This window comes from Gorilla gorilla, chromosome 11 (assembly GCF_029281585.2).
Source record: "Gorilla gorilla gorilla isolate KB3781 chromosome 11, NHGRI_mGorGor1-v2.1_pri, whole genome shotgun sequence".
Classification (NCBI taxonomy): Eukaryota; Metazoa; Chordata; class Mammalia; order Primates; family Hominidae; genus Gorilla; species Gorilla gorilla.
The window spans coordinates 103,870,012-103,893,628 of record NC_073235.2 but is presented as its reverse complement, the minus strand read 5'-3'; the positions used below and the strand labels follow the sequence as shown (position 1 = coordinate 103,893,628).

The following is a 23,617-nucleotide window of genomic DNA, read 5'->3' as shown; positions in this document are numbered from 1 at the left end:
ATACTACAAATTGTTTTTTCATTTAACTTGTAAGTTCTTGATCTTAGCTTAAATTGGCTGAGCAAAAGAATTGCTAACCAGTTTAATATTTAATACTTGAAAATGCTATTTCTGTTAAGAACCCACAATTTCTGCTGCACTTAACAGCCCAACCTGTAAAAATGCAGCCTCTATAAGAGCTTTGATACCACAGCAATTTCATCGCCTAATGCATTCCACAGAAGCGCTATGCATTTAGCTGAATTCAAAACAAAGCTTATTACTGCTTTTCATTATGTCTTTTAGTAAGATTTGATATTTTATATTTATACATACATTGCTTTTATTTAAAAAATTAATTTAAAAAAAAAGCAGGAAACTGATAAATGTATAAGAATGTTCTTTACCTCCACAGGGAAATATGTTTAAATCCATTTTCCTGAAACATGGCCCTTTTGGTATAGCTTTTGTTCTCTCCCTTTTGATTTAAAAAAAAATAGGCATAAGAAATATTTTACTTTTCTCTTTTGGGTTCTACTGTACCTGCATCCAAGTGTGTTCCATTCCTGTCCCTAATGCTGTGAAGTTTGGGCACTTTCTCCCGTGCTTTTGCAAAATTGTGATTGTTGATGATCAGACAGTATCCCCGAGGTTTGCTTTTCATTTGGTAAACTTTGTCCAAAGTCTGGAAAACAAAAACCCAACCCAGGAGCTGACTCTGTGGGTCAAACACTAGAGATGTAAACAAACAACTCCCTAGTAAGAGGACTTGCTTTCCATTGCACCACCCCAACTCGGGGTCGTTTCCTTGAAGAACTAGTTTCTACCTATTTCCTTCACACAGGACCCTCAGACTTCTGCCCCATCGTTGTAAAGTCAGTGTCCCAATACCTGGGCCTCCTGAGCACTTTGCACATATATTAATATTGTTGTCATCATATTGTATTATTGTTTGTTCTCATTTCTGCTTCCCATACTATACAGAAGACTCCTTGAGGTTCATAACATCTGTGCCAGGGACTACGGTGTATTAACTTGTGAGAGCTCAATCAAGAGTCACTGAATGAATGAATGTCTTTGGCTGCCCCCACGCCATGACTTGTGATTCTCTTGGCTGTCTACTGAACTCATCTGTGCTTCGTGGCTAACAGCTGAGGGTCTCCCATTCATGCATTGCACAGTGTGGTCCCAGGATTTTAAAGGTGATGGCTTAACCCAGCTCTCAGGACCACGGTGGCTGCTGGGAAGAGACGGGCTGGTCAGGGAGGTCCTGGCTACACTGTAGGTTATGGCATCCAAACTATAGTACCTGATAGTACTGGCCAGGGATGGCGCTGTGTCCTATTCATTCTCCTAGGGCTGTTTCAGTACCGAGAAACTCAGCATTTAGTTGGAGGTCTGCGTAGCCCCTTGAGGTGGAGAAAAGGACTCCAGGCTAGGAAGCCCAATTCCTGCCTCTACTTCACCTTATGACTTTGGGCAAATAACCTGTTATCTTAATACGTTAACTCTAAGATATTAAATATTTGATTAAGTGTGTACCAAGTATGTTAAGTTTTTATTATTTACAGTTAAGTGTTCTAAGTATTTATTAAGCATATTAAGTGTATTTACTGAGATATTAAGACACTAAGATTTGGCCAGGCACGGTGGCTAGTACCTATAATCCCAGACTTTGGGAGGCCAAGGCAGGAGGATTGCTTGAGGCCAGGAGTTCCAGACCTGGCTTGGCAACGTAGCAAGACCCCTGTCTCAATAAAACATTAAAAAAGGAAAAACATACTAAGATTTACTAAGATATTAAGACAGTGTCTTTAGCTCTTCAGTGGGGACAATGCTTGTAGCATGCTATACTGTTTAGAAAGTACCACATTACTTGGGTTAATCCTTGACTTTCAGATGAAAGAGGTCTGGTAATTTTCTCAGGAGCCCACACTAGTGAATAATCTCTCTCAAGCCTACTTCAGATATTCAGGATTTCCTCTTCTTCCTACCATGAGGAGGAGCAAATCGGCTAATAAGCCAGGATGTATTTGGTGGATTGTTGATTACATAAAGAGAAGTTATTATGCCTAAAAATTACATGTTTCTGCTGGTTCACTGAGACAAAAACACAGAGATGGCTAGATTATGAGAGTTTGCTGCTTACACCTAATCACAAAGGAGAAGCATTTTTGAAACATTAAGCTAAAAGGAAAAGGCTTGGCTTTTTCCATTCCTGCTAGACTCTTTCTCCAAACCACTCCCCCATCCAGGCTGGCACAGCTGCTAGAAGATTTGGTAGGAGGCTTATTACCCCCTCCACCCTCCAACTATTCCAGTATCTTCATCTCGGGTCTTAAAATAAAATTCAAATGCATAGAAAACTGAAGGAGTCACATTTTAAAAATTAAGTCATATTTTTAACTTTTTTTGTGTGAATTTTTTCTACAGTTCTCAAAATTTTCAGTAAGTTTCTGCCCCTTATCAGTTTATCTGGCAGCAAAAAAAAAAAAAAAAGCTAACAAATTAAATAACTAGAATCTGTAATGTAAAAAGAAAAAGGATTTGGAGGTTTCCGTCTACCTGTGATTCACTATCCTGTTCTCTTGGAGAGTCCGAGATTGTCATTACCCCACACAACTCCTCCCCTGCAAACAACGAAGAGACACATCTAGAATGAGACATGGCAGGAAAGGTACACTGGTAATGAAATATGTAGCACATAGGACAACATAAGGTCTTTTTTAAGATGAAAATTCAAGCTGGGAACAGGGGCTCACGCCGGTAATCCCAGCACTTTGGGAGGCCAAGATGGGCAGATCACTTGAGGTCAGGAGTTCGAGACCAGCCTGGCCAACATGGTGAAACCCTGTCTCTACTAAAAGTACAAAAAAATTAGCCGGGCGCGGTGGTAGCCACCTGTAGTCCCAGCTACTCAGGAGGCTGAGGCAGGAGAATCACTTGAACTTGGGAGGTAGTGGTTGCAGTGAGCTGAGATCGCACTACTGCACTCCAGCCTGGGCAACAGAGTGAGACTCTGTCTTAAATAAATAAATGAAATAAAATGAAAATTCACAGACTGCCATGAATATAATCTCCTTTCAAGCCAGAGAGATTCTGCAAGCAGGGCAATTAACATGCTTCTGGAAACACAAGATCAAGTTGTCTCCTCGCCAAAGAGAAAAACATACCAAGAAATGCCATAATTTTATATTGCTCCACATGGCCAGGTTGAATTTTTGTGGCATTTATGAGATACTCATTAATAAAGCCACTAGCTCAGGATGAATTAATGATTTAGTACTTTACTCCTTAAAGTATTCTTAAGGCCTTGGGCTCAGCAGGCAGAGGGGAAAGGGAAGGACAGCCTGCATAGACATTAATCTTTAAAATACATTTGAGTGATCCAAAATGTATTTTACACACACACACCACAAAGAGCCAAGGTAAAAATACAATAAAAATATTCATGATATGAATGGAGTGATGGCGTTCTTGGACTTGTAAAAATTTCTCTGAATTTAAAATCATCTTCAATTAGTGTATATAATTTTTCTAATCAGAAAGAATACTTTATTAATTGCCTATAGTCCCAGCACTTTGGGAGGCCCAGGTAGGTGGATGGCTTGAGCTCAGGAGTTCAAGATCAGCCTGGGCAACATAGCGAAACCCCATCTCTACAAGACATACAAAAATTAGCCGGGCATGGTGGCTTGTGCCTGTGGTCCCAGCTACTCAGGGGGTTGAGGCAAGAGGATCATCTGAGTCCAGGAGGTCGAGGCTGTTGTGAGCCAAGATTGCGCCACTGCATTCTAGCCTGGGGGACAAAGTAAGACACAGTCTCAAAAAAAAAAAAAAAAAGAATATTTGATTAATCAAAATTTTGAAGGAGATCATTGAGAGCTCTCTCTCTTGGTTCAGCCTCGCTTACCAGGTAGAAAAAGTGAAAGGAAGTTGAAAGGAGTGACTTAGTGTAGAAGGTGTTGAAAGAGAAAGTGACTTAACCAAGAAAATTATGAAACATAATTTAAATCCAGCTACTCAGTGCATAACATGAGCAGCACGTCAAGGAGAAAAAAAAAGCCACATAGAAAAAATGATGTTAAATTACTTATTACTGACTAACTCTGCACCTATTTCAAACTTGCCAGCTTGGGCTACAGGTCTTAGGAGAGCAGGTGCGGCCGGGCGCAGTGGCTCATGCCTGTAATCCCAGCACTTTGGGAGGCCAAGGCAGGCGGACCACCTGAGGTCAGGAGTTTGAGACTAGCCAGGCCAATATAGTAAAACCCCATCTCTAATAAAAATACAAAATTAGCTAGGCGTGGTGGTGCGCGCACCTGTAATCCCAGCTTCTCAGGAGGCTGAGGCAGGAGAATTGCTTGAACCCGGGAGGCGGAGATTGCAGTGAGCCGAGATGGTGCCACTGCTCTCCAGCCTGGGAAACAAAGTAAAACTGTCTCACAAAAAAAAAGAAAAAGTAGAGCAGGCACGTTAAGACGTGCATGTGGTAGAAGGCTGTGGGAAGGACACATGCAGGTACCAGATAGTAAATTAACTAAATCTTGAAAATGTATCTCCAAGCATTACCATTTGAAAATTCATCAGGACTTCCTTCAAGGCTGCTGCTTCTCTCTGAATTAAAAGGGGAAACCCCAAACAATATTTGATTAGAAACAACTGCGATATGGAGAGATTTGTCAGTTTCAATTTTTAGAGTAGGTTTTGCCGATTCCCGGCTGTCAGGTTGTTTCTACCTTTGCTGAATTCTTCATAGTCATTGATTATCTTCAGCAGGCTCTTATTGATTTGGGCACAGACTCTTTTCAGGATGTCCAACTTTCCTTCTCCCAGGATGACCCTCTTCTCCATCTCTATGAAAATATCCAGCAGGTTCTAAGAGGAGGAGAAATAAAGTTGGGAATCTGGATTGAGCCCTACTGGTTTTTAGATTAGATTTTTTTTTTTTTAATTTCCAATTTCTCCAACCAAGGACCTGCCCTTGCTTCCCAAGTTTCTGACAGTTTCTGCTGGTCTCTCACAGCCAGCAGGCTACTAGGGTAGCGATTCCATGTTTTCTGGCCCAGAAAGACAGAAGTGAGAGGATAAAGGAGAAGCCATGTCAGATGTCACCCAGTCCCCAGGCCCTGTGCTCAAATCTCCTGCGAATGCATTACTTGGGGACTGTGAAACAACCTGAGACAGCAGCCCGGTCATCATGGTGACACCCTGGGGAACGGCCTCACCCCCAGCATTGCCTCTCCAGACCTGAGTACATACAGACACACACATACACACAGACACCACATGCACATACACACACAGATACAACACACACAGAGTATACTCAGTGATACACACACAGGGGCATAAATACAATACACACTACACAACACACAGACACACATACCACACAGAGAACACACACACACAGAGATACACAGACACACACACCACTTATACAGAGACACACAGAGATACACATATCACACACAAATACAGACACACACTATACACAGAGAAAGGCACACACAGACACAGAGATACACACACAACACACAGACACAATATACACACAGAGTTTCAGGTCCCAGGTTGTTTCGGGGACTGCAGAAGTGGAGGAAATATCTCAGACCCACCGCTGTCTTTCCCAGCTCTGCCGGGTCTCAGGCTGGGCTGCATCTGCACAACCAGCCTCCTTCTCCTGGCCTCTGACTCTGCCTTGCTCCCAATAATTAACATGAGCAGCACTTCGGTCTAAAGGAATCACATCTGTAACACTCGTGCTGACAACTTTCTTCTTCTAGTTAAAAAGTGAGAATCCAGGTTGCTTTTACCAAAATACCCCCTCTCTTTGGTCTCAGAAATGCCCCCTGGCTAACCAAGTCTCAGGACTAAATCTCAGTAAGATACCAGGTCTTACCATGTCATCATCCAGTTTGCATTTGGAGATTTCCTCTTGCAAAAGAAACTTAAAAGACCTCAATTCTGATCTGCTCACTTCTTCTGAAATCTGATACAGCATGACCCTGTGGTGGGAAATGGAGACACTTTAGAAACCTTTTCCCAAATAATTTCCCATTTGATATATGGAGTCACAGTGGACTTGATTCCAAAGGCCTCCCTTCAACATAAAGCTAGTTAATGGCATGGTTTATGAGTTGAGCCCTTGGAAAGAGGCTGGTGTGGTGACACAGAAGTCTACTGGCTCCTCCCCGACTTTCCCACCCTTAACAATTTAAAGTTCTATCAACTTTTCTTTCAGTTTATTTCAGTTGAGTAAATCTTGTTTTCCTTTTTTTTTTCTGTAAAATGGAGATTTTGTTGCAATAGCAAAAAGCTTTGCCTTTTGGAAATTATGCTTTTCAAAATGCACATTGGCTCATGACTTCCCTAATCAAAACTGGTCAGTATTCTCCCAGTCGTTATCTTCAGTAAGACGGCCAAGCATTCGGTTCTGGAATACAAAGTCTCCGAATACATCCCCATCACAGACCAGACCGCAAACACTAAAGGACCTGAAGCCAAACACACCCAGCTGCCCTGCCCTCACCCCTTTCTGTGGTGCCGCTACACCCCATCCCCTTGTCTATCTGCAGAGGCCCATCCACGAACAATCAACTCAAGCATTGCCTGAGCATCCTCAAAGCTGCATTCACTCCACTATGACTTAGTAACCCCAAAACGATAACACACGTAATTGTCTGTTGGCCTGGTGCAGTGGTTCATGCCTCTAATTCCAGCGCATTAGGAGGCCAAGGCAGGAGGAGGATCACTTGAGCCCAGGGGTTTGAGACCAGCCTGGGCAACATAGCAAGACCCCATCTCTACCAAAAATATTTAAAAATTAGCCGGGTGTGGTGGCATGCACCTGTGGTCCCAGCTACTCCAGAAGCTGAGGTGAGAGGATCACTTGAGCCCAGAAGGTTGAGGCTGCAGTGAGCTGTGATCATGCCACCACACTAAAAATAAAAACAAAAAATAATTGTCTGTTTAGAAACTGTTCAAGTCCCCTAGTGGCCAGGTCCGTACCCTTTTTATTTTCGTAAACCCAGAGGGTTGTGAGGTGCAATGATTGAGCTCAGCGGACCCAGGCTATTGGTGTTGGAGCCTTGGTTCCACTATCTTTGAGCAGTGTTAACTTTAGACATGCTACACATTTTTTCCTCGTCCATAGACTGAAGATAATTATCCGTAACCACATCATAGGAAGGTTTCGAGGGTTACACAAATAAGTTTATGTGAAGTACTTAAATCAATCTTTGTCAACACACTAAGTGCTCAATGAGTGATAGGTGTTACTATTTCCTAATCTATGCCTATCACATTTATGTGATTGGCACATTTAGGCTGGCACATTTAGGCTCTTGGAATATGCTTGTCGAATAGGTGAACAAAGGAATGTTTTAGAAGTCAGCAAACCTTTCAATACTATGGTGTAAAGGAAAATAATTTTAATACAAAAACACGTTGACTTTAAAATTTAATTAGAAAAGTAAAATTCTGAAAATAAAAATGGCGTAGAAACAGAAATTACTCAGTATTACCATCTGCCTTATCCCCCTTCTCATGGACTCTCTACCCTAGAAGTGTTTATCTAAAGCTTTCAGTTTGCCCAAAATTGGATCTAATCCAAAGCTACTCTGACTCTTTCACCTTTATTACAAGGTATTTACCCTTTTGCTTTCCTCATTATTGAAGCCTACAGGCTTTCTTGTACCATCACCATTTAGTAATGAACCTGAATAGTTTATAAGATACTTATTTTATAGGTAGCAATTATAACTGGAAAATAAAATGTCTAGTGTTTTCTTATAATGGTAAGTGGCCACCCTAGCAAATTTATTAGCTTCTGGCTAGTATTCAATGATAATGAACAAGCAGTAAGTCAGGATTGCATGGACCCTTTTATCTCTAAGCCAATACATTAAAGATTTTAAGAGAGATCCTGCCTTATTAATAGATGATTGACCCTCCGCCAGAAAGGTACGGACTGTGTCTGGCACTGGCTGTTTGCTTCAGCCCAGCTCATGCGGCAGAAGTGGAACCTTCAAAGGACCAAGATGGTGGGCACAAGATGAGACCCCCCTCGGCTTTCCTTGTTCTGGGGCTGTGGGTTTTTAGGACTAACTGGTGCCTTAATGAATAAGTTCCTTATAAAGACTTCACAATGCTAGTAAACCAAAGCTATCTAGTGTACTGCTTGAATAGTGTTCTCCCCTCTTCCCCAAAATGCATGTCTACCTGGAATATGAGAATGCGACCTTATGTGGACCCAGGACGTTTGCAGATAAAATCTCATTAAGATGAGGTCATGCTGGCCAGGCGCAGTGGCTCATGCCCGTAATCCCAGAACTTGGGAGGCTGAGGTGGGCAGATTGCATGAGCCCAGGAGTTCAAGACTAGCCTGGGCAACATTTTGAAACCCCATCTCTGCAAAAAAATACAAAAATTAGCCAGACATGGTGGCGGGTGCCTGTAGTCCCAGCTACTTGGGAGGCTGAGGTGGGAGGATTGCTTGAACCCAGGAGGCGGAGGTTGCAGTGAGCCGAGATCATGCCACTGCACTCCAGTTTGGGCGATGTAGTGAGACACTGTCTCTCTCTCTCTCACACACACACACACACACACACAAAGATGAGGCCATACTGGATTAGGTGGGCCCTAATTCCTAATCCAGTGACTGTCTCCTTATAAGAGGGAGGTTTAGACACAGAGAAGGGAACATAGGCAGAGACTGCTGTGCCTCATCTACAAGACAAGGAGCACCGAGGATTCCTCCACCCACCAGAAGCAGGGAAAGGCATGAAAAAGATTCTTCCTCGGAGCCTCTTAAAGGGAACCAACACTGTTGGCATCTTGACTTCTGACTCAGGCCTCCAGAACTATGAAAATACATTTTAAAAACTGTTTTAAACCTGCTAGTTTGTGTTACTTTGCTACAGCAGCCCTAGGAAACTTATACACCCAGGATATCTCTTTCTTTTTTTTTTTTTTTTTTTTTTTGAGACAGAGTTTCACTCTTGTTGCCCAGGCTGGAGTGCAATGGCACGATCTCAGCTTACTGCAACCTCCACCTCCTGGGTTCAAGCAATTCTCCTGCCTCAGCCTCCCAAGTAGCTGGGATTACAGGCGTGAGCCACCACACCCAGCTAATTTTTGTATTTTTAGTAGAGACAGGGTTTCACCATGTTGGCCAGGCTAGTCTTGAACTCCTGACCTCAGGTGATCAGCCCGCCTCAGCATCCCAAAGTGCTGGGATTACAGGCGTGAGCCACCTCACCCGGCCCAGAATATCTCTTTTTTCACTTAAAATCAAAATAGTCAAGCCTTGGCTGGGCACGGTGGTTCACACCTATAATCCCAGCACTTTGAGAGGTCAAGGCGGGTGGATAACTTAAGGTCAGGAGTTCGAGACCAGCCTGGCCAACATGGTGAAACTCCATCCTACTAAAAATACAAAATTAGCTGGGCATGGTGGCACACACCTGTAATCCCAGCTACTCAGGAGGCTGAGGCAGAAGAATCACTTGAACCCTGGAGATAGATGTTGCAGTGAGCCGAGATCATGCCACTGCACTCTAGCCTGGGTGATGAAGCGAGACTCCGTCTCAAAAACAAAACAAAACAAAACAAAAAATAGTCAAGCCTCAAAACAAAAAATAGTCTCTGAGAATAGAAAGACCAGAGCATTCATGGGCTGGGCCATCAGAGGACAGCAGCTGTCAGCCCTGGCTGTGAACACTTTCCATCTCACATGCCATAGTTATCAACAAGCAAACAGAGACAATGAAATGGGCCCAGAACGAAGGCTTCAGTAGAAGTTTCCTGAAAGCAAAGCTAAAATTGCTTTAAGTAGTGTCTGATAATAGGAGATGTTGAAAGAGAGAAAGTGACAATGTGTTTCTGTTTTTAAAGTCTTGTCACAGCATCATGAAGTTGTAATTGAATGGGGTTTCTCTCTCACACCTTTGGTTACCCACTCTCCCTAGGGTGGGGAGAAGCTGAGTTTTACAGCCTTTGGCAGGATGACCCAACATGCCACTGTCTTCCTATAGAAGCTTAGAACTGTCATACGGCCGGGCTCACAGGAACTGGGCAGCCTCGGTGGAGACTGCCTAGCTGTATGTGCCAGGCCAGCGGCTTACAGCTCTGTAAAGAACTTTGTCATTCGAGTCTTTAAGTGTGGCAGAAAACCCTTAAATCCCATTGAAAATTTTCATAGCCATCCGCAAGCAGGTGGGAGGGGGATTTCAGGGTGGGAAGCCATGATGCTTTACTCAATGGATGGGCAAAGTAAGCACACAATCTGGATATCGAGAGGCACCAAGATAAGAGAGGAAAAAAATGAGAACACTTAGAAAAACTCTATTATAACTTCAGCATACCTCTAAGTAATGTTTCACTTTGAAAAATAAATTTTTATTTTATGGTCTTAGCATTTTTATAGAATTATACATAAGGCCCCTAAATTTCTTAATCTGGCTCCGGTGGGACATCTTCCCAAAACCTCCCAAGTGATACCGAATGTGGTTTCTCTCTCACGCCTTTGTTTACCCACTCTCTCTAGGGTGGGGAGAAGCTAAGTTTTACAGCCTTTAGCAGGACCACCCACGGCACCACTGTCTTTCTGTAGAAGCTTAGAATTGTGGCACTGCTGGGTTCCCAGGCACTAGGCAGGGTACCACAAAAACAAGCCCCAATCAGCCCAGAGGTTGTCCATTCAACCCACACCTCCCAGTCCCACAATGGGAGTTTCCACCCACCTGTAGGCAGAAATTTGAGCCCTGCCTGGTGTCTGAAGTTCCCTTTCCATCTCCTCCTTTCTAGTGTTTAGGTAGGTAATCAGCAAATCCAGTCTATTAATTCGGAAGAGCAGCTCCTTCAGGAAGGACAGATTGCTTTCCTCCAACATTCTCTTTTCCTGGAGTCTCTGGAATAACATCAAGGCATCCTTGATGGGTTCTTGCTTCCTCTGCGGAATGTAGTCCAGGCTCAGGAACTTGAGGGAGGCCAGATCTTCACTGTCCAGTTGTTCCCCAATATCATAAAGATTTCTGCTGAAGTCCATCTTTTCAAAAGGCAGGAGAATATAATCTAAGTCAAAATAAATGGTATGTTCAGATAAGGAAGAAAAGTACCATTTGCTGGCTTGTTCATCAAAGGCTACTGCAACTACTAGATACTGGTCATTGTGCTGTGAGCACAGGAGAGAAAAAAAGAACACCAGACAAGTTCCCTCTTACTGTTTAGGAAGGTAGACATACAAACAAGCCAATGGGCTGGGCGCGGTGGCTCACGCCTGTAATCCCAACACTTTGGGAGGCCAAGGCAGGCGGATCACGAGGTCAGGAGTTTGAGACCAGCCTGACTAACATGGTGAAACCCCGTCTCTACTAAAAGTACAAAAATTAGCCAGGTGTGGAGGCACGCGCCTGTAATCCCAGCTACTCAGGAGGCTGGGGCAGGAGAATCGCTTGAACCCGGGAGGTGGGGGTTGCAGTGAGCGGAGATCGCGCCACTGCACTCCAGCCTAGGTGACAGGGCAAGACTCCGTCTCACAAAAAAAAAAAAAAAAAAACAAGCCAATGGTTAGAGGGTTGTGACCAGAGTGTGATAGGGATGTAGAGGAAGAAACCTTAACTTAGCCTGGGAGAAGGGCTTCCTATGGGGAAGGGATTTTGGGGAGAATGCGAGAAAGCACAATTCTTACAGGAAACAATTAATGTAAAAGATGGAGGTAAGAACTTTCAAGTCCATTCAGGCAGGCACAAGGAGCTCAATAAAGTAACTACAAAGTGTCTGGGATGGAGAGTGATGGGACAAAGGGATGAAGCTCTAGCCAGGTACCATGTCACAAAGGGGCCACATTACCATGGGGCGAGGGGTTTAGGCTTTGTCCTGGAGGTGATAAGGAGCTAAGAAAGGACTGTAAAAATGAGAATGACATTATCCAACTGGGAATTAACATTCAAAGTGCAAAGGACAGACTGGAAGACTTAGAAGTAGGGGACGTACTAGGACCTATTAGGACCAACCTCCCATTCAACCCCACCATCAATCCCCAAAGTCCATTATATCCCTCTGTATGTCTTTGCATCCTCATAACTTAGCTCCCACTTTTAAGTGAGAACATACGGTATTTAGTTTTCGTGATTTTTTTTCTTTTTTTCTTTTGAGACCCAGTCTTGCTCTGTCACCCAAGCTGGAGTGCAGTGTCGCGATCTCGGCTCACTGCAACCTCCGCCTCCCAGGTTCAAGCAATCCTCCTGCCTCGGCCTCCTAGTAGTTGGGATTACAGGGACATACCACCACACCCAGCTAATTACCTAGAATAATGGCCTCCAGCTCCAAGATTAAATATTTTTAAAGTGACCTAAAGATTTTGAGTTTTTAAGTGACCCAAAACTTTTAGTTTTCAAAGTCTTACTTTCAAAAATATCCTTTCCTTCCATTCCCTGAAAGAAAATTGTTAAAAATCTTTTCCCCCTCCTGATTACAGCAGCAGTGGTTTTTTTGTGTGGAAATGGAAACCACAGAGGCTCTGGGGACTCATCCCCTACTCCCACCCCACTGCGATCATGTTTGTTCCCTGCAGGGAGCTGGTCCCCAGCCCTACCGGCGTCACCCTCCTGATGACAAACTACCCTCTCACTAGAATGGAAGCTCTGTGAGGGCAGAAACTTTTGCTGGCTTATTTTTTATTCTTATTTTTATTTTTGAGACAGGGTCTCACTCTGTCACCCAGGCTGGAGTGCAGGGCGCGATCTTGGCTCATTGCAACCTCCACCTCCGAGGCTAGAGCCATCCTCCCACCTCAGCCTGCTGAGTAGCTGAGACTACAGGAGCAAACTACCACACCAGGCTATTACTGGCTACTGTCTCAGGCTGCTGGCATGATAATTGTCTGGGCTTTCCTGAATGAATAGTAATAACTATCTTAGACATGTTCAGTGTAGAAATAATCAGGTCTATTGCAAGTTGGCCAGAATTTCCAATAGATACTGCTGGCACGTGTCAATCGTTGCTCTAGGCCCTGGGAATGCAGTAAAATAAACCAACGTGGCCCAGTTCAGGTCTACCCTGGGCAAGACCCCAGGTGGCAAGACCCAGGTAGCAAGACCCCAACTCTTAAAAAAAAAAAAAGCAAAACCAAAACCAAAACAAAACAAAAAAACAGGTGGGTAATTTAGCCATCTCTGTCAAAATATAAAATTCACATAAACTGGCCCACAATTTAACTTCCAAGAGTTTTTCCTACATTCACTTAAACAAGTATACTCAAAACCATATACAAGGCTATTCATGGTAGCATTCCTTGAAATAACGAAAGAGCAGAAACAACTGTTTATCAGCATTAGAAGATGTAGGCAAGCTATTAATGATATTCCAGGGAACTCTATTTGGCTACTAGAAAGAATAGGAAGATCAATGTGGTTGAGCATGTGTGATCTACATAATGTATTGGTCAGTACATATTTTGTGTATTCACAGAACAGCTCTGACAAAAAATGCACAGGAAGTTCCTTCAGTAATGTTAAAGAAAAGCAGAATTACACGCAGATGTGGGCGTGCAGTGTGAGAAGGCTGATGGGTGGAGGTGACAGTGAGAGCTGCTTTATTTCCCACACCTTGCTGCACAGTTCGTACTGTTTGAATTTTTACCATGTTCATGTATGACTTATTCTAAAACATATACCTAGTTAAAATCTTTATTTAAAGATCCATTCTTATTCACATGCTGGAAAAGATCTAAACTAGATCTAACCCTGTTTAGTGCCATTAGGTCAACTGTCTTTACAATTTTTAATGCATTCTAACCTCTGTTTAAGTCTCATCTTACAGAATAAAACCAACCAAAGAATCAAATGAAAGCAGGACTTCCTTTCCCCCATCCCTCAATTATTTTTTTCTGAGGATAACAATGCTTAGTGTATTCATTTTAGACAATACAGAAAAGATAAAAAGGAAAATTAAAATTATGTATAATTCCACCATCCAAATATAAATGCCCAGTAATATTTTACTCTTTCCTACCAAATATTTTATGCATGCACATTTTTCCTTGTATTTGAACACATCATATTTCTGTAGTATAAGTGGATTTTTCCACTGGTAAGTACATCTTGTATTGTAAGTACTTTCCTGTCTTTAGTTTTTCTTCTACAGCATGGGTTTTAGTATCTGTAAGGCATTTAATCTTAGAGATGGGCTATAATTTACATAGCCAGTTCCTGATTACATTTAGGATGACCTTAAAACGCAAATCTTTAAGTATACCTCTAATTATTTTCTTAGAATAATTTCCTAAAAGTAGTATTATTGGGTCAAAATGAATAAACCTTTTTGAGGCTCTTGTTACATATTCAATAGCATTTTCTGACAGTATATAATAAAAATCAATACAATGCAAGGCTGAGATGACATGAATTTGGATATAATAAGATTGGCGCATAGCTCCGTCCTCCATAGCCATCTCATCTCACTCATTTCATTATCTTTTCAACAACATGACAATGCTTTTTAAGTGGTTTCCCCATCAAATCATAACTGACATTTAGAAGGGAAAATGCTAACGTGGCTTCTTCTCTGGCCTAGGTGTTCCAGGATACACTGTCAGATGATAGTCAGCCTTTTCTGTTTTTTGTTTTTTTGCTTAAGTTACACATCCCTCTAGTCATAGTACCTAGAAAACAGTCACTTGCAAAGGATTTATGACACTATTAACAACGGGCCATCCAGCACTGTACGGGGAGAGACATCGTGTGGCAGTTCTTGTTTTATGGGGCCTAGATTTTCTGCACTAGCTTATAGGCTAGAAACTTTGTTAAGCTAGTATTTTTTAAATAATGTACTTGTATTTTTGGTTCCTAAAAACAGTAAAAGTAACACTTGTTTCATAGAGAAAGTACAAAGAAGTATAAAAAAGAAAATAAAAATTACTTAAAAACTTGCCATTTGGAAGTAATTCTTTGGTCACATTTTGTGGCCTTTTCCCAATTTTTTTTTCCACATGTATATATAACATATGTAAATTTGAATATTTTGCTATGTAATACATATATTTTATATAATCTCTGCTAAATAGTAAATGTATATAAGTCTATTTGTATTACATAAGTATATTTATTATTTTACATATTTATGCCCCAAAGTATTTAAATATAATATGTGTTTATAATAATCATATAAATAAATGATATATAAATGTTTGTAATCTATATATCCATATAAACATAAAAATATTTTTTAACCTCATTTCACTAAAAGCCTCTGAAGAAACTACTATTACTGTCCCCATTTTTCTGTTGTGAAAAATCACGGCTTGGAAATAAGCTAGTAAGAGAGACAGCCACAGCCAGATTTAAGTATCTCACTCAAGGGCTTCAGTGACAGATCACAAAGATTTAGACGTCATTCTACTTGCAGCTGGAAGGCAGTGAAAGAATCTCATGAAGAAAAACATAAAATCATAACTTTTTTAGAGAACAACATGTCAAAAAATTTTATAATAACAAAACCACAAAAACAGAAGTTCTTAACAAATCCACTATAGGAGAGGGGGTCAGAGCCTCACAAAGGAAGTGCTAGAATCTAGGCCCCAGCATCTCATTCCAGAGTCCCATTCTACCACTGTATTACATGCCACAATTAAACTGCAAATACATTCCATCTCATCACAATCATTCCAGTAATATTCTAGCAGCATCCTAGCTCTTGCAGTGATAACTAAAAAGCAAAACATGCATTTGCCATCGGAAGCAGAAACCTGCATCTCATCCGAAGCTTGAGAGAACCTGAAAGCCACTTGCTCTCAGGCCCAAACCCCTAACCGGCAGGTAGTATTGCCACTCCCTCCAATCCAGGCTGGCTGCCTCAGACTGCGGGCTGCCCCGGAACCTGACAGACATCCATTCTGCACGCACATGATGTCCATAACAGGGCGCTGCAGCCACGGCATTCAAACAACCCAGCAAAGGTGTCCGAACCTCAGCAAAACATATAATCCCATCATTTTCAAACAGAATGAAACTTGCAACTTCACCTGTAAATTCTTAACCCCACAAGTGCAGGTCTCTGATTGTGTCTATCTAGTCTTCCCATTATACAGTTTTTTGAACTGTTCTGTATCTTTTTAATTTTTTTTTTTTTTTTTTTTTTTTTTTTGAGACGGAGTTTCGCTCTTGTTGCCCTGGCTGGAGTGCAGTGGCACGATCTTGGCTCACCACAACTTCCACCTCCTAGGTTCAAGCGATTCTCCTGCCTCAGCCTCCTGAGTAGCTGGGATTACAGGCATGCGCCATCATGCCCAGCTAATTTTGTATTTTTAGTAGAGACGGGGTTTCTTCATGTTGGTCAGGCTGGTCTCAAACTCCCGACCTCAGGTGATCCACCGCCTCGACCTCCCAAAGTGCTGGGATGACAGGCGAGAGCCACCACGCCCAGTCTTTTTTAATTTCTTTAAAAAATAAATAATTGAATTAGTAGGACCACATGGGTGTGTATATGTGTATGTGTGTGTGCGTTTATGTTGGCAAATGTGTATGTTGGTGGGTATGTGTGTTGGTGGGAGGATAGCTGTAGCAGCAAAGTCAGTTGAGATTTAAATTTTGGCTTCTATTATTTCACAAGTTTGACTGGGATCAGGATGAGGCCTTTATACAAGTAGGTAAACTTGCAGCATTTCAGAAGCTCCTAGGACTTCATCAGTCTAAGCTAGAATGGCCTTCAGATCTGGAAACTGCACGGCCCTTGGCAAGGCTCTCAGAGGGACTGCTACCTCTTACACTAACTTCATGGTTTCCCCATCCACACTCACATACGAGGATCACCTCCATGGCCCCAAGGCCACCCGATCTCACTCTCAGCAGCCTAGAAAACTCCAGAATCAAAGGCCTTCCTCCCAAAAGGCCCCTCTGACCTTAACAAAGAGGCAAATCCTTACCTTACTCTCACGATGGTAGCACCTTCGTCACAGGCCTATCCACTACCATCTGAGCATCTAAGACAAGAGCAAACGTCTAATGAAGGACAGAAGGGCACAGCCAGCCAGCTCTACTTCCTGTTTCGAAACTCCTGAGTCACAAACACTAGAGGGGAAAGAGCGCTTACCACTTGCCCCTGAGTGAGCAGAGTGCCTTCTAAAGCTTCTAAAGCTGCAGGAAAAAGGCCTGGTGGTCCAGGAGACTGCATGCAGGGCACCTGGCCACTGGCCCCTGGCTGTGACTCTGGATGGGCCATTTTACCTTTGGGGCCTCATTTCCACATTCCAAAACGAGGACGTTGGACTGGATTGTAACTAAGAACACTTTCGTTTCATATTTAGGATTTAAAGATTTTTCTGGGTTCATCATTAAGACTTTAATTTTTTCATTCAATGAATCTTGATGGAGCACCTCAGGGAGGTCTTGAGATTGGACACTGCAGAGCCCCCTCATATTGGTTCTCAGGGTGGCTGTGAACTTTCAGAGCTAAAGCCCCTTGTTTAGCCAAGGAGCATCTCTGTGGCCCCAAGGTCACCAGATTCCACCCTCAGCAGCCTAAAATACTCTAAAATTTAAAAAAAAAAACCTCTAAAAAGAAAAAACTCTAAAATGAAAAACCTCTAAAAAGAAAAAACTCTGAAATAAAAAAATTCTAAAATGAAAAAAATCTAAAAAGAGAAAACTCTAAAATGCAAAAACTCTTTGGTAAGATGGTAAGTCCATCTTACCAAAGGTGATCCTTGTATATGAGTGTAGCTGAGGAAACCATGAAGTTAGCTGAAAGATGGGTTTACCATCTTATAAAAGAAGCAAATCCTGGGGCCCTCACCATGTTGGGCTCTAGGGATATACCAGTAAACAAAATATTGCCTTCATACTGAGAGTTAGATGAAATGTTTTCTGATGTTAAAAGTAGGAAAAGAAAATCAAACACCTCTCTTCTTTGAAACTGCCTTTTGTCTTTCCCCAAATAGAATATAAGCTTTCAGAGGGCAGGGACTCATAGCTGAGAAGACTGAACGAAGTATCTGAAAAGGACTCTTCACCAGAGAGGGCTAGGTCAAGATGGCCTCACAATATCAATGCCTGGATGGCCACCGTGGCTCACGCATGTAATCCTAGCACTTTGAGAGGCCAAGGTGGGAGGATCCCTTGAGCACAGGAGTTTGAGACCAGCCTGGGCAACAAAATGAGACACCATCTCTATGAAGAAAAATGTTTTAATTAGCCAGGTGTGGTAGCACGCACCTGTGGTCCCAGCTAATCTGAAGGCTGAGATGGGAAAATTGCTTGATCCCAGGATGTTGAGGCTGCAGTGAGCCGTGATTGCACCACTGCACTGCAGCCTGGGTGACAGAGCAAGACCTTGTCTCAAAAAATAAATAAATAAAAAAGAAATAGAAACAGAATGAGCAAAATAAAATACCAATAGTATTAGTATGCAATAATAATTGCTAACTCGTGTAGTAAGTGATGTATGCGTATTATCTCCTTCAAGCCTCACAGTCACCTCTCGAGGCATTATTAATCATTTAATGATGAGATAACAGAGGCACAGAGGAATTACTTACTTGCCTGAGATCGCATAGTTAAAAAACAGTGTACACATACAAAAGAAAAATACATTTTGCAAAGATACAGATAAATTCACGAATCCACATCAAAACATTAGAGAACTGTCTTTGGGGAACAAGAGAGAGGGCAGGAGGGCAAGGGTGGGGGTGGAGAGATAAAAGGAAACACTTCAGACACGGAAGAGGGAGAAGGGGCTGTGCACCTCAGGGCATCGTGATTCGACAGAATAAAGTACTTAACCCTCGGCCCCAGGGCCAAATGAAAAAGAAAAAAAAGTGGATTGATAAAGTCTTCTAGACTCTCCAAACGGGTCCACAGGAGGGAGACCGTGTATCTGCATTCGAGGTGGCAGGGAAGCTCGGAGGACAGAAATGTAGCAGAGGAACTGGAGACTGCTCAGAGTGAAAAAGTAGCAAAGTCAGAGGCAACGGCTCAGAGAGAAACCACACAGGAGACCTGGGCCAGGCAGCACCCAGAGGTGTCCTCAGAAGGGCAGATCCAAGTTGCTTCCCCACCCCCACGGCCCTGTTTCTAGAGCAAGTCAAGAAACAAAAATATTGTGGTTTCCTGTTGAAGAGGCCACCTTGGCAACAGGCACTCACCCGCTCCACCCTTTCCTGGCACCATCGCAGTCTCCGAGTCCCCTAACCTGCCTAACTCCACGTGCTCAGCAGGGAAGGGGGTGGGAAAGGCTCCCAGGAAGAAGTTTCTTTTACTTTCAATAACCACCCTGGCTCTTCTGCTCCCTCCATGGCCTCACTTCCTGTTGAGTTGACTAGCAAATTCAGCAGGGCTTGAAAAAAAAACACAAAAGATAAAAGGAGGAGAACCTGTGAAAACACTTCCCTCCAGCAGAAAGGCAGAATCTGGTCTCCGAGAGAAAGAGAAAACTTCCCCACAGAAGGAACTGCAGGGTAAACTTTACTCCTAAAGCAGAACAGAGATGACTCACTCGAACAAGAAATGTTTCCTATTTAAAGGAACAGATGCCCAGTTTCCAACCATTCAGAAGAGGGATGTGGCAGACAATTCACGGACGTGCAAACTAAAAACCCGAGCGCTGGACATGCTTTATTGGAAAGCATTTATACTGACTCCATTTAGTAATAATAACCCCTGTCGGTGGCAAGTAATATGCCATTCTTTCTTGCAAAGGGTCTGGGAATAGGAAGCTTCCCTCTGCCTTGATCAAACCTCAGCACTGAAGTCACAGACCAGCCCTCTCCTCCCTCCCGCCGGACTGGGTAAAGCCAGCCCTGTAGCTGAAATGTAGGTAGATTGTTCAGAAAAAAGGAGGAAGTGTTCTGGCTTAGCCCTACTTGGCTCAGCCCTGCTCGGCTCAGCCCTGCTCAGGCTGAGTTCCCATCCTTGGCCATGTTCTCCAGTTTAGTTGTAACCCGTGTCTTTGTAGCATTGATCCGGGAGTGTTGGTGCTACTGAGGTCTGTTCTCCAAAGCTCTGAGCCCTAGACCCTCCCCTGTTCTCTCATTTTTTTTTTTTTTTTTTTTGAGACGGAGTCTCGGTGCGTTGCCCAGGCAACAGTACAGTGGTGCGATCTTGACTCACTGCAACCTCCGCCTCCTGAGTTCAAGTGATTCTCCTGCCTCAGCCTCCCGAGTAACTGGGACTACAGGCACCCACCACCACCCCCGACTAATTTTTGTATTTTTAATAGAGATGGGGTTTCACCATGTTGGTCAGACTGGTCTTGAACTCCTGACCTCAAGAAATCCACCCGCCTTGGCCTCCCAAAGCGCTGGGATTACAGGCGTGAGCCACCGTGCCCAGCCCCTCCCCTGTTCTCTGCCATCTGCCTCTCTTTCCCATTTGAATTTTTTTTTGAGGGGATGGAGTTTCGCTCTTGTTGCCCAGGCTGGAGTGCAATGGTGCCATCTCGGCTCACAGCAACCTCCGCCTCCCGGGTTCAAGCGATTCTCCTGCCTCAGCCTCCTGGGTAGCTGGGATTACAGGCATGCGCCACCATGCCCAGCTAATTTTGTATTTTTAGTAGAGACAGGGTTTCTCCATGTTGGTCAGGCTGGTCTCAAACTCACGACCTCAGGTGATCCACCCGCCTCGGCCTCGCAGAGTGCTGGGATTACAGGCATGAGGCAGCGCGCCCAGCCATGAATTTTTAAAAAGGGTTTTCTGCCCTTTTGCTTTCACATCTTGTACATTTTATAACCAGAACACCAGCAATAACACATTACCTATATGTTGCACCTTGACATGAACTATCTCTAATTCTGGCAGCAATTCAGGGTATTGTTCTCCCATGTTATGGATGAGGAAACTAAGACTCAAACAGTTACATGGAGTCAAACTCAGTCCTGCTGAGCCAAAAACAGAGATTTTTCTATGACATACTAACTCCCTTTCTCCAACACTTCAAATTTGGAATGAATCATGTGGATGGAAGAGCAACAAATTTAAACTAATAGTGACTGATGCATAAAGGGCAGAAGGCCCTTGGTTTCTCAGTCACCTAACAAAAAGGAGTTGGCCTAATAAAGGCACAAGCTAATACTTATCAAACCATTGGCGTATGCCAGACACAGCCACCTAAACTGGCTCATTTCGACTTCTGAACAGTTCTCAGAAGTGGATGCTACGATTGGTCCCATTTTATGGATGAGGGCACTGAGGCTTAGAGAGGCTGAAAGACTTGGCCACGCTCAGTCAGTGAGTGACAGAATAAGATCTGTTTGTCTCTAAAACCCTGAGTGGTTAGTCACCACCTAAACATTAATGCATAGCCATGAATCTCAATCTGACCCACCTCAGAATTAACTGCAACATTTCTAAAAATATGAGTCTTCCAGCTCCAGCTTTGGAACTCCTATCTGAGCAAAAATGTGGGAGATAAAACAGCTGGAGCACTTAGAATAGTGCCTGGGCCTTCCACATTTCTCAGTAAATAGGCTGTGGGTGCAGTGGCTCACACCAGTAATCCCAGCACTTTGGAAGACCGAGGCAGGAGGATCGCTTGAGCCCAAGAGATCGAGGCCAGCCTGGGCAACATAGGGAGACACTGTCTCTGCAGAAAATTTTAAAAAATTAGTCAGTTATGGTGGCATGCATCTGTTGTCTCAAGCTACTCAGGAGGCTGAGGTGAGAGGATAACCGGAGTGTGGGAGGTCAAGGCTGCAGTGAGCTATGATCACACCACTGCACTCCAGCCTGGGTGACAGAGCGAGGCCCTGTCTAAATAAATAAATAAACAAATAAATAAATATTCACTACTATGTTATTTAAGCTCACAACATCTCTAAGATGGCTATAAATTATTAGGCTTACATACAGATGATGCAATTAAATGCAACATCAATTAGCTGACAAATGGCAGGGCCAGTGCATGAACTCAGGAGTGTCTCACTCAAAAGTTTCTGCTCTTAGCCCCTGTACATATCTCCCTGCATGTACCCAGGCCCAGCCTAGCAGAAATGGATGATCTGCTGGAGGCATCTGAGGAGCAGTACTGAGAATGGGGGGAGCAGGGTAGGAGTGGGAGTCTCAGGGCTTCAACTTGTGCCATTTGTAAGGCACTGACCCTAGATTCTCCCAGTCATATCATATATATATATGTGTGTGTGTGTGTGTGTGTGTGTGTGTGTGTGTGTATATATGTGTGTGTGTATATATGTGTGTGTGTGTGTGTGTGTGTGTATATATGACTGATAAGTGAATTATGGCCAGGCACAGTGGCTTACCCCTGTAATCCCAGCGCTTGAAGAGATTGAGGTAGGCGGATCACTTGAAGCCAGGAGTTTGAGACCAGCCTAGCCAACATGGCAAAACCCCATCTCTACTAAAAATACAAAAGAATTAGTTGGGCATGGTGGCATGTGCCTGTAGTCTCAGCCACTCAAGGCACGAGACTCACTTGAGCCCAGGAGGCGGAGGTTGCAGTGAGCCGAGATGACACCATTGCACTCCAGCGTGGGTGACAGAGGGACACTCCGTCTCAACAAAAAATAAAAAGAGTTAATAAGTGAATTATAAACCTCAGGTTGGTTGAATTCCTATTGTGAAGCACAAAGATCATTATTACTTCATTTGCTGTAACCAACTTCTCACCCTCATCTTGAGACATGTGCCTGTGTGACTGTTTATATCAGAATTAATAATGTGCATGGTCCTTAGTCCCAGGGAAGCTGAAAGATCCGGAGGTGTTGCTGGAGCTGCAGGGACATGGAGAGCTGGCTCCTGCCCAGCACAGAATGAGGACAGGTCTGCTTTGACTCAATCTCCAAGTGGTTTCCACCCTCTAGAATCTCAGCTCCCACCTGGAGGCCTGGTCCTGAGACTGCTGTGTCTCCTACCATGTCCACCAGCTGGCTGAAAGCAGATTTGGACCTGTAAGTGTCCCTAAAAAAGCCAAGAAAGACCAAACCTCAGCTCAACTGCAACACACCCTTCCCATTCATCTTGATGTGACACCCTTCAAAGATAAACACTCACAGTGAAAGCAAAATCCCCTGAATGTGCATGCCCTTTGTTTGTTGCCAATGTGGGAGGTTGTATATAACTAACCCATGGGCCAGGATGGTGTGGTTTGTGGATTCAATGGGGCCGCTCCCCTTTCCTTGACTGGCAGCTGGCCTTGGCTACTGCCCTAGACTCCTCCTCCAGAGCGTGGCAAGGGAAGGGAAAACAGATTCCATTCACATCTATCTCATTCCTTTCTCGGCCTTGTAGGGAGAGGCTCAAAGAGTTGTCTAAGACAAAGATTTTAGCAACTGGGATTTTACGTTTTTCTTTTGGTATTAAAATGATCAGACAGTCATGGGGCATTTACAATTACTGACCTCAATCTGCATACTCTGCAGCTTGTTGATTGCCAATACCTACCCCTTCTGCTTTCTCAAAAAAACTACTGCAGACATGAATCCGTACCACGGATTTAGAAAGGAAGAAATTGAGTTTGTTAGGCTCTGATTCCAATATTCATGTCACTGACCTAGCTTTTCCAGAATTTTTTTTTTTTCTTTTTTTTTTTTGAGATGGAGTTTTGCTCTTGTTGCCCAGGCTGGAGTGCAATGGTGCAATCTCGGCTCACCGCAACCTGTGCCTCCTGGGTTCAAGCGATTCTCCTG

The 23,617-nt window shown here is 43.4% G+C and overlaps 1 protein-coding gene across 9 annotated transcripts in view; it reads right to left on the bottom strand.

Annotated features, from left to right (window-relative positions):
• Positions 1-23,617, bottom strand: part of CASP8 (caspase 8) — a 50,829-nt gene that overhangs the window by 7,423 nt on the left and 19,789 nt on the right. For 2 of the 9 annotated variants that reach the window (XM_063695090.1, XM_063695089.1), the window contains exons 3-8: positions 10,728-11,058; positions 5,885-5,990; positions 4,719-4,857; positions 4,552-4,596; positions 2,545-2,609; positions 523-664 (exon numbers count right to left, since the gene is read on the bottom strand). In XM_063695090.1, coding sequence (XP_063551160.1) covers positions 523-664; positions 2,545-2,609; positions 4,552-4,596; positions 4,719-4,857; positions 5,885-5,990; positions 10,728-11,032 — 802 coding nt within the window. In that variant the 5' untranslated portion in view covers positions 11,033-11,058. Of the gene's footprint in view, positions 1-386; positions 665-2,544; positions 2,610-4,551; positions 4,597-4,718; positions 4,858-5,884; positions 5,991-10,727; positions 11,059-16,906; positions 16,997-19,123; positions 19,498-23,617 lie in introns of those variants that run through there. The other 7 variants (XR_010129672.1, XM_019022103.4, XM_055379391.2 and 4 more) reach the window with 7 other exon arrangements.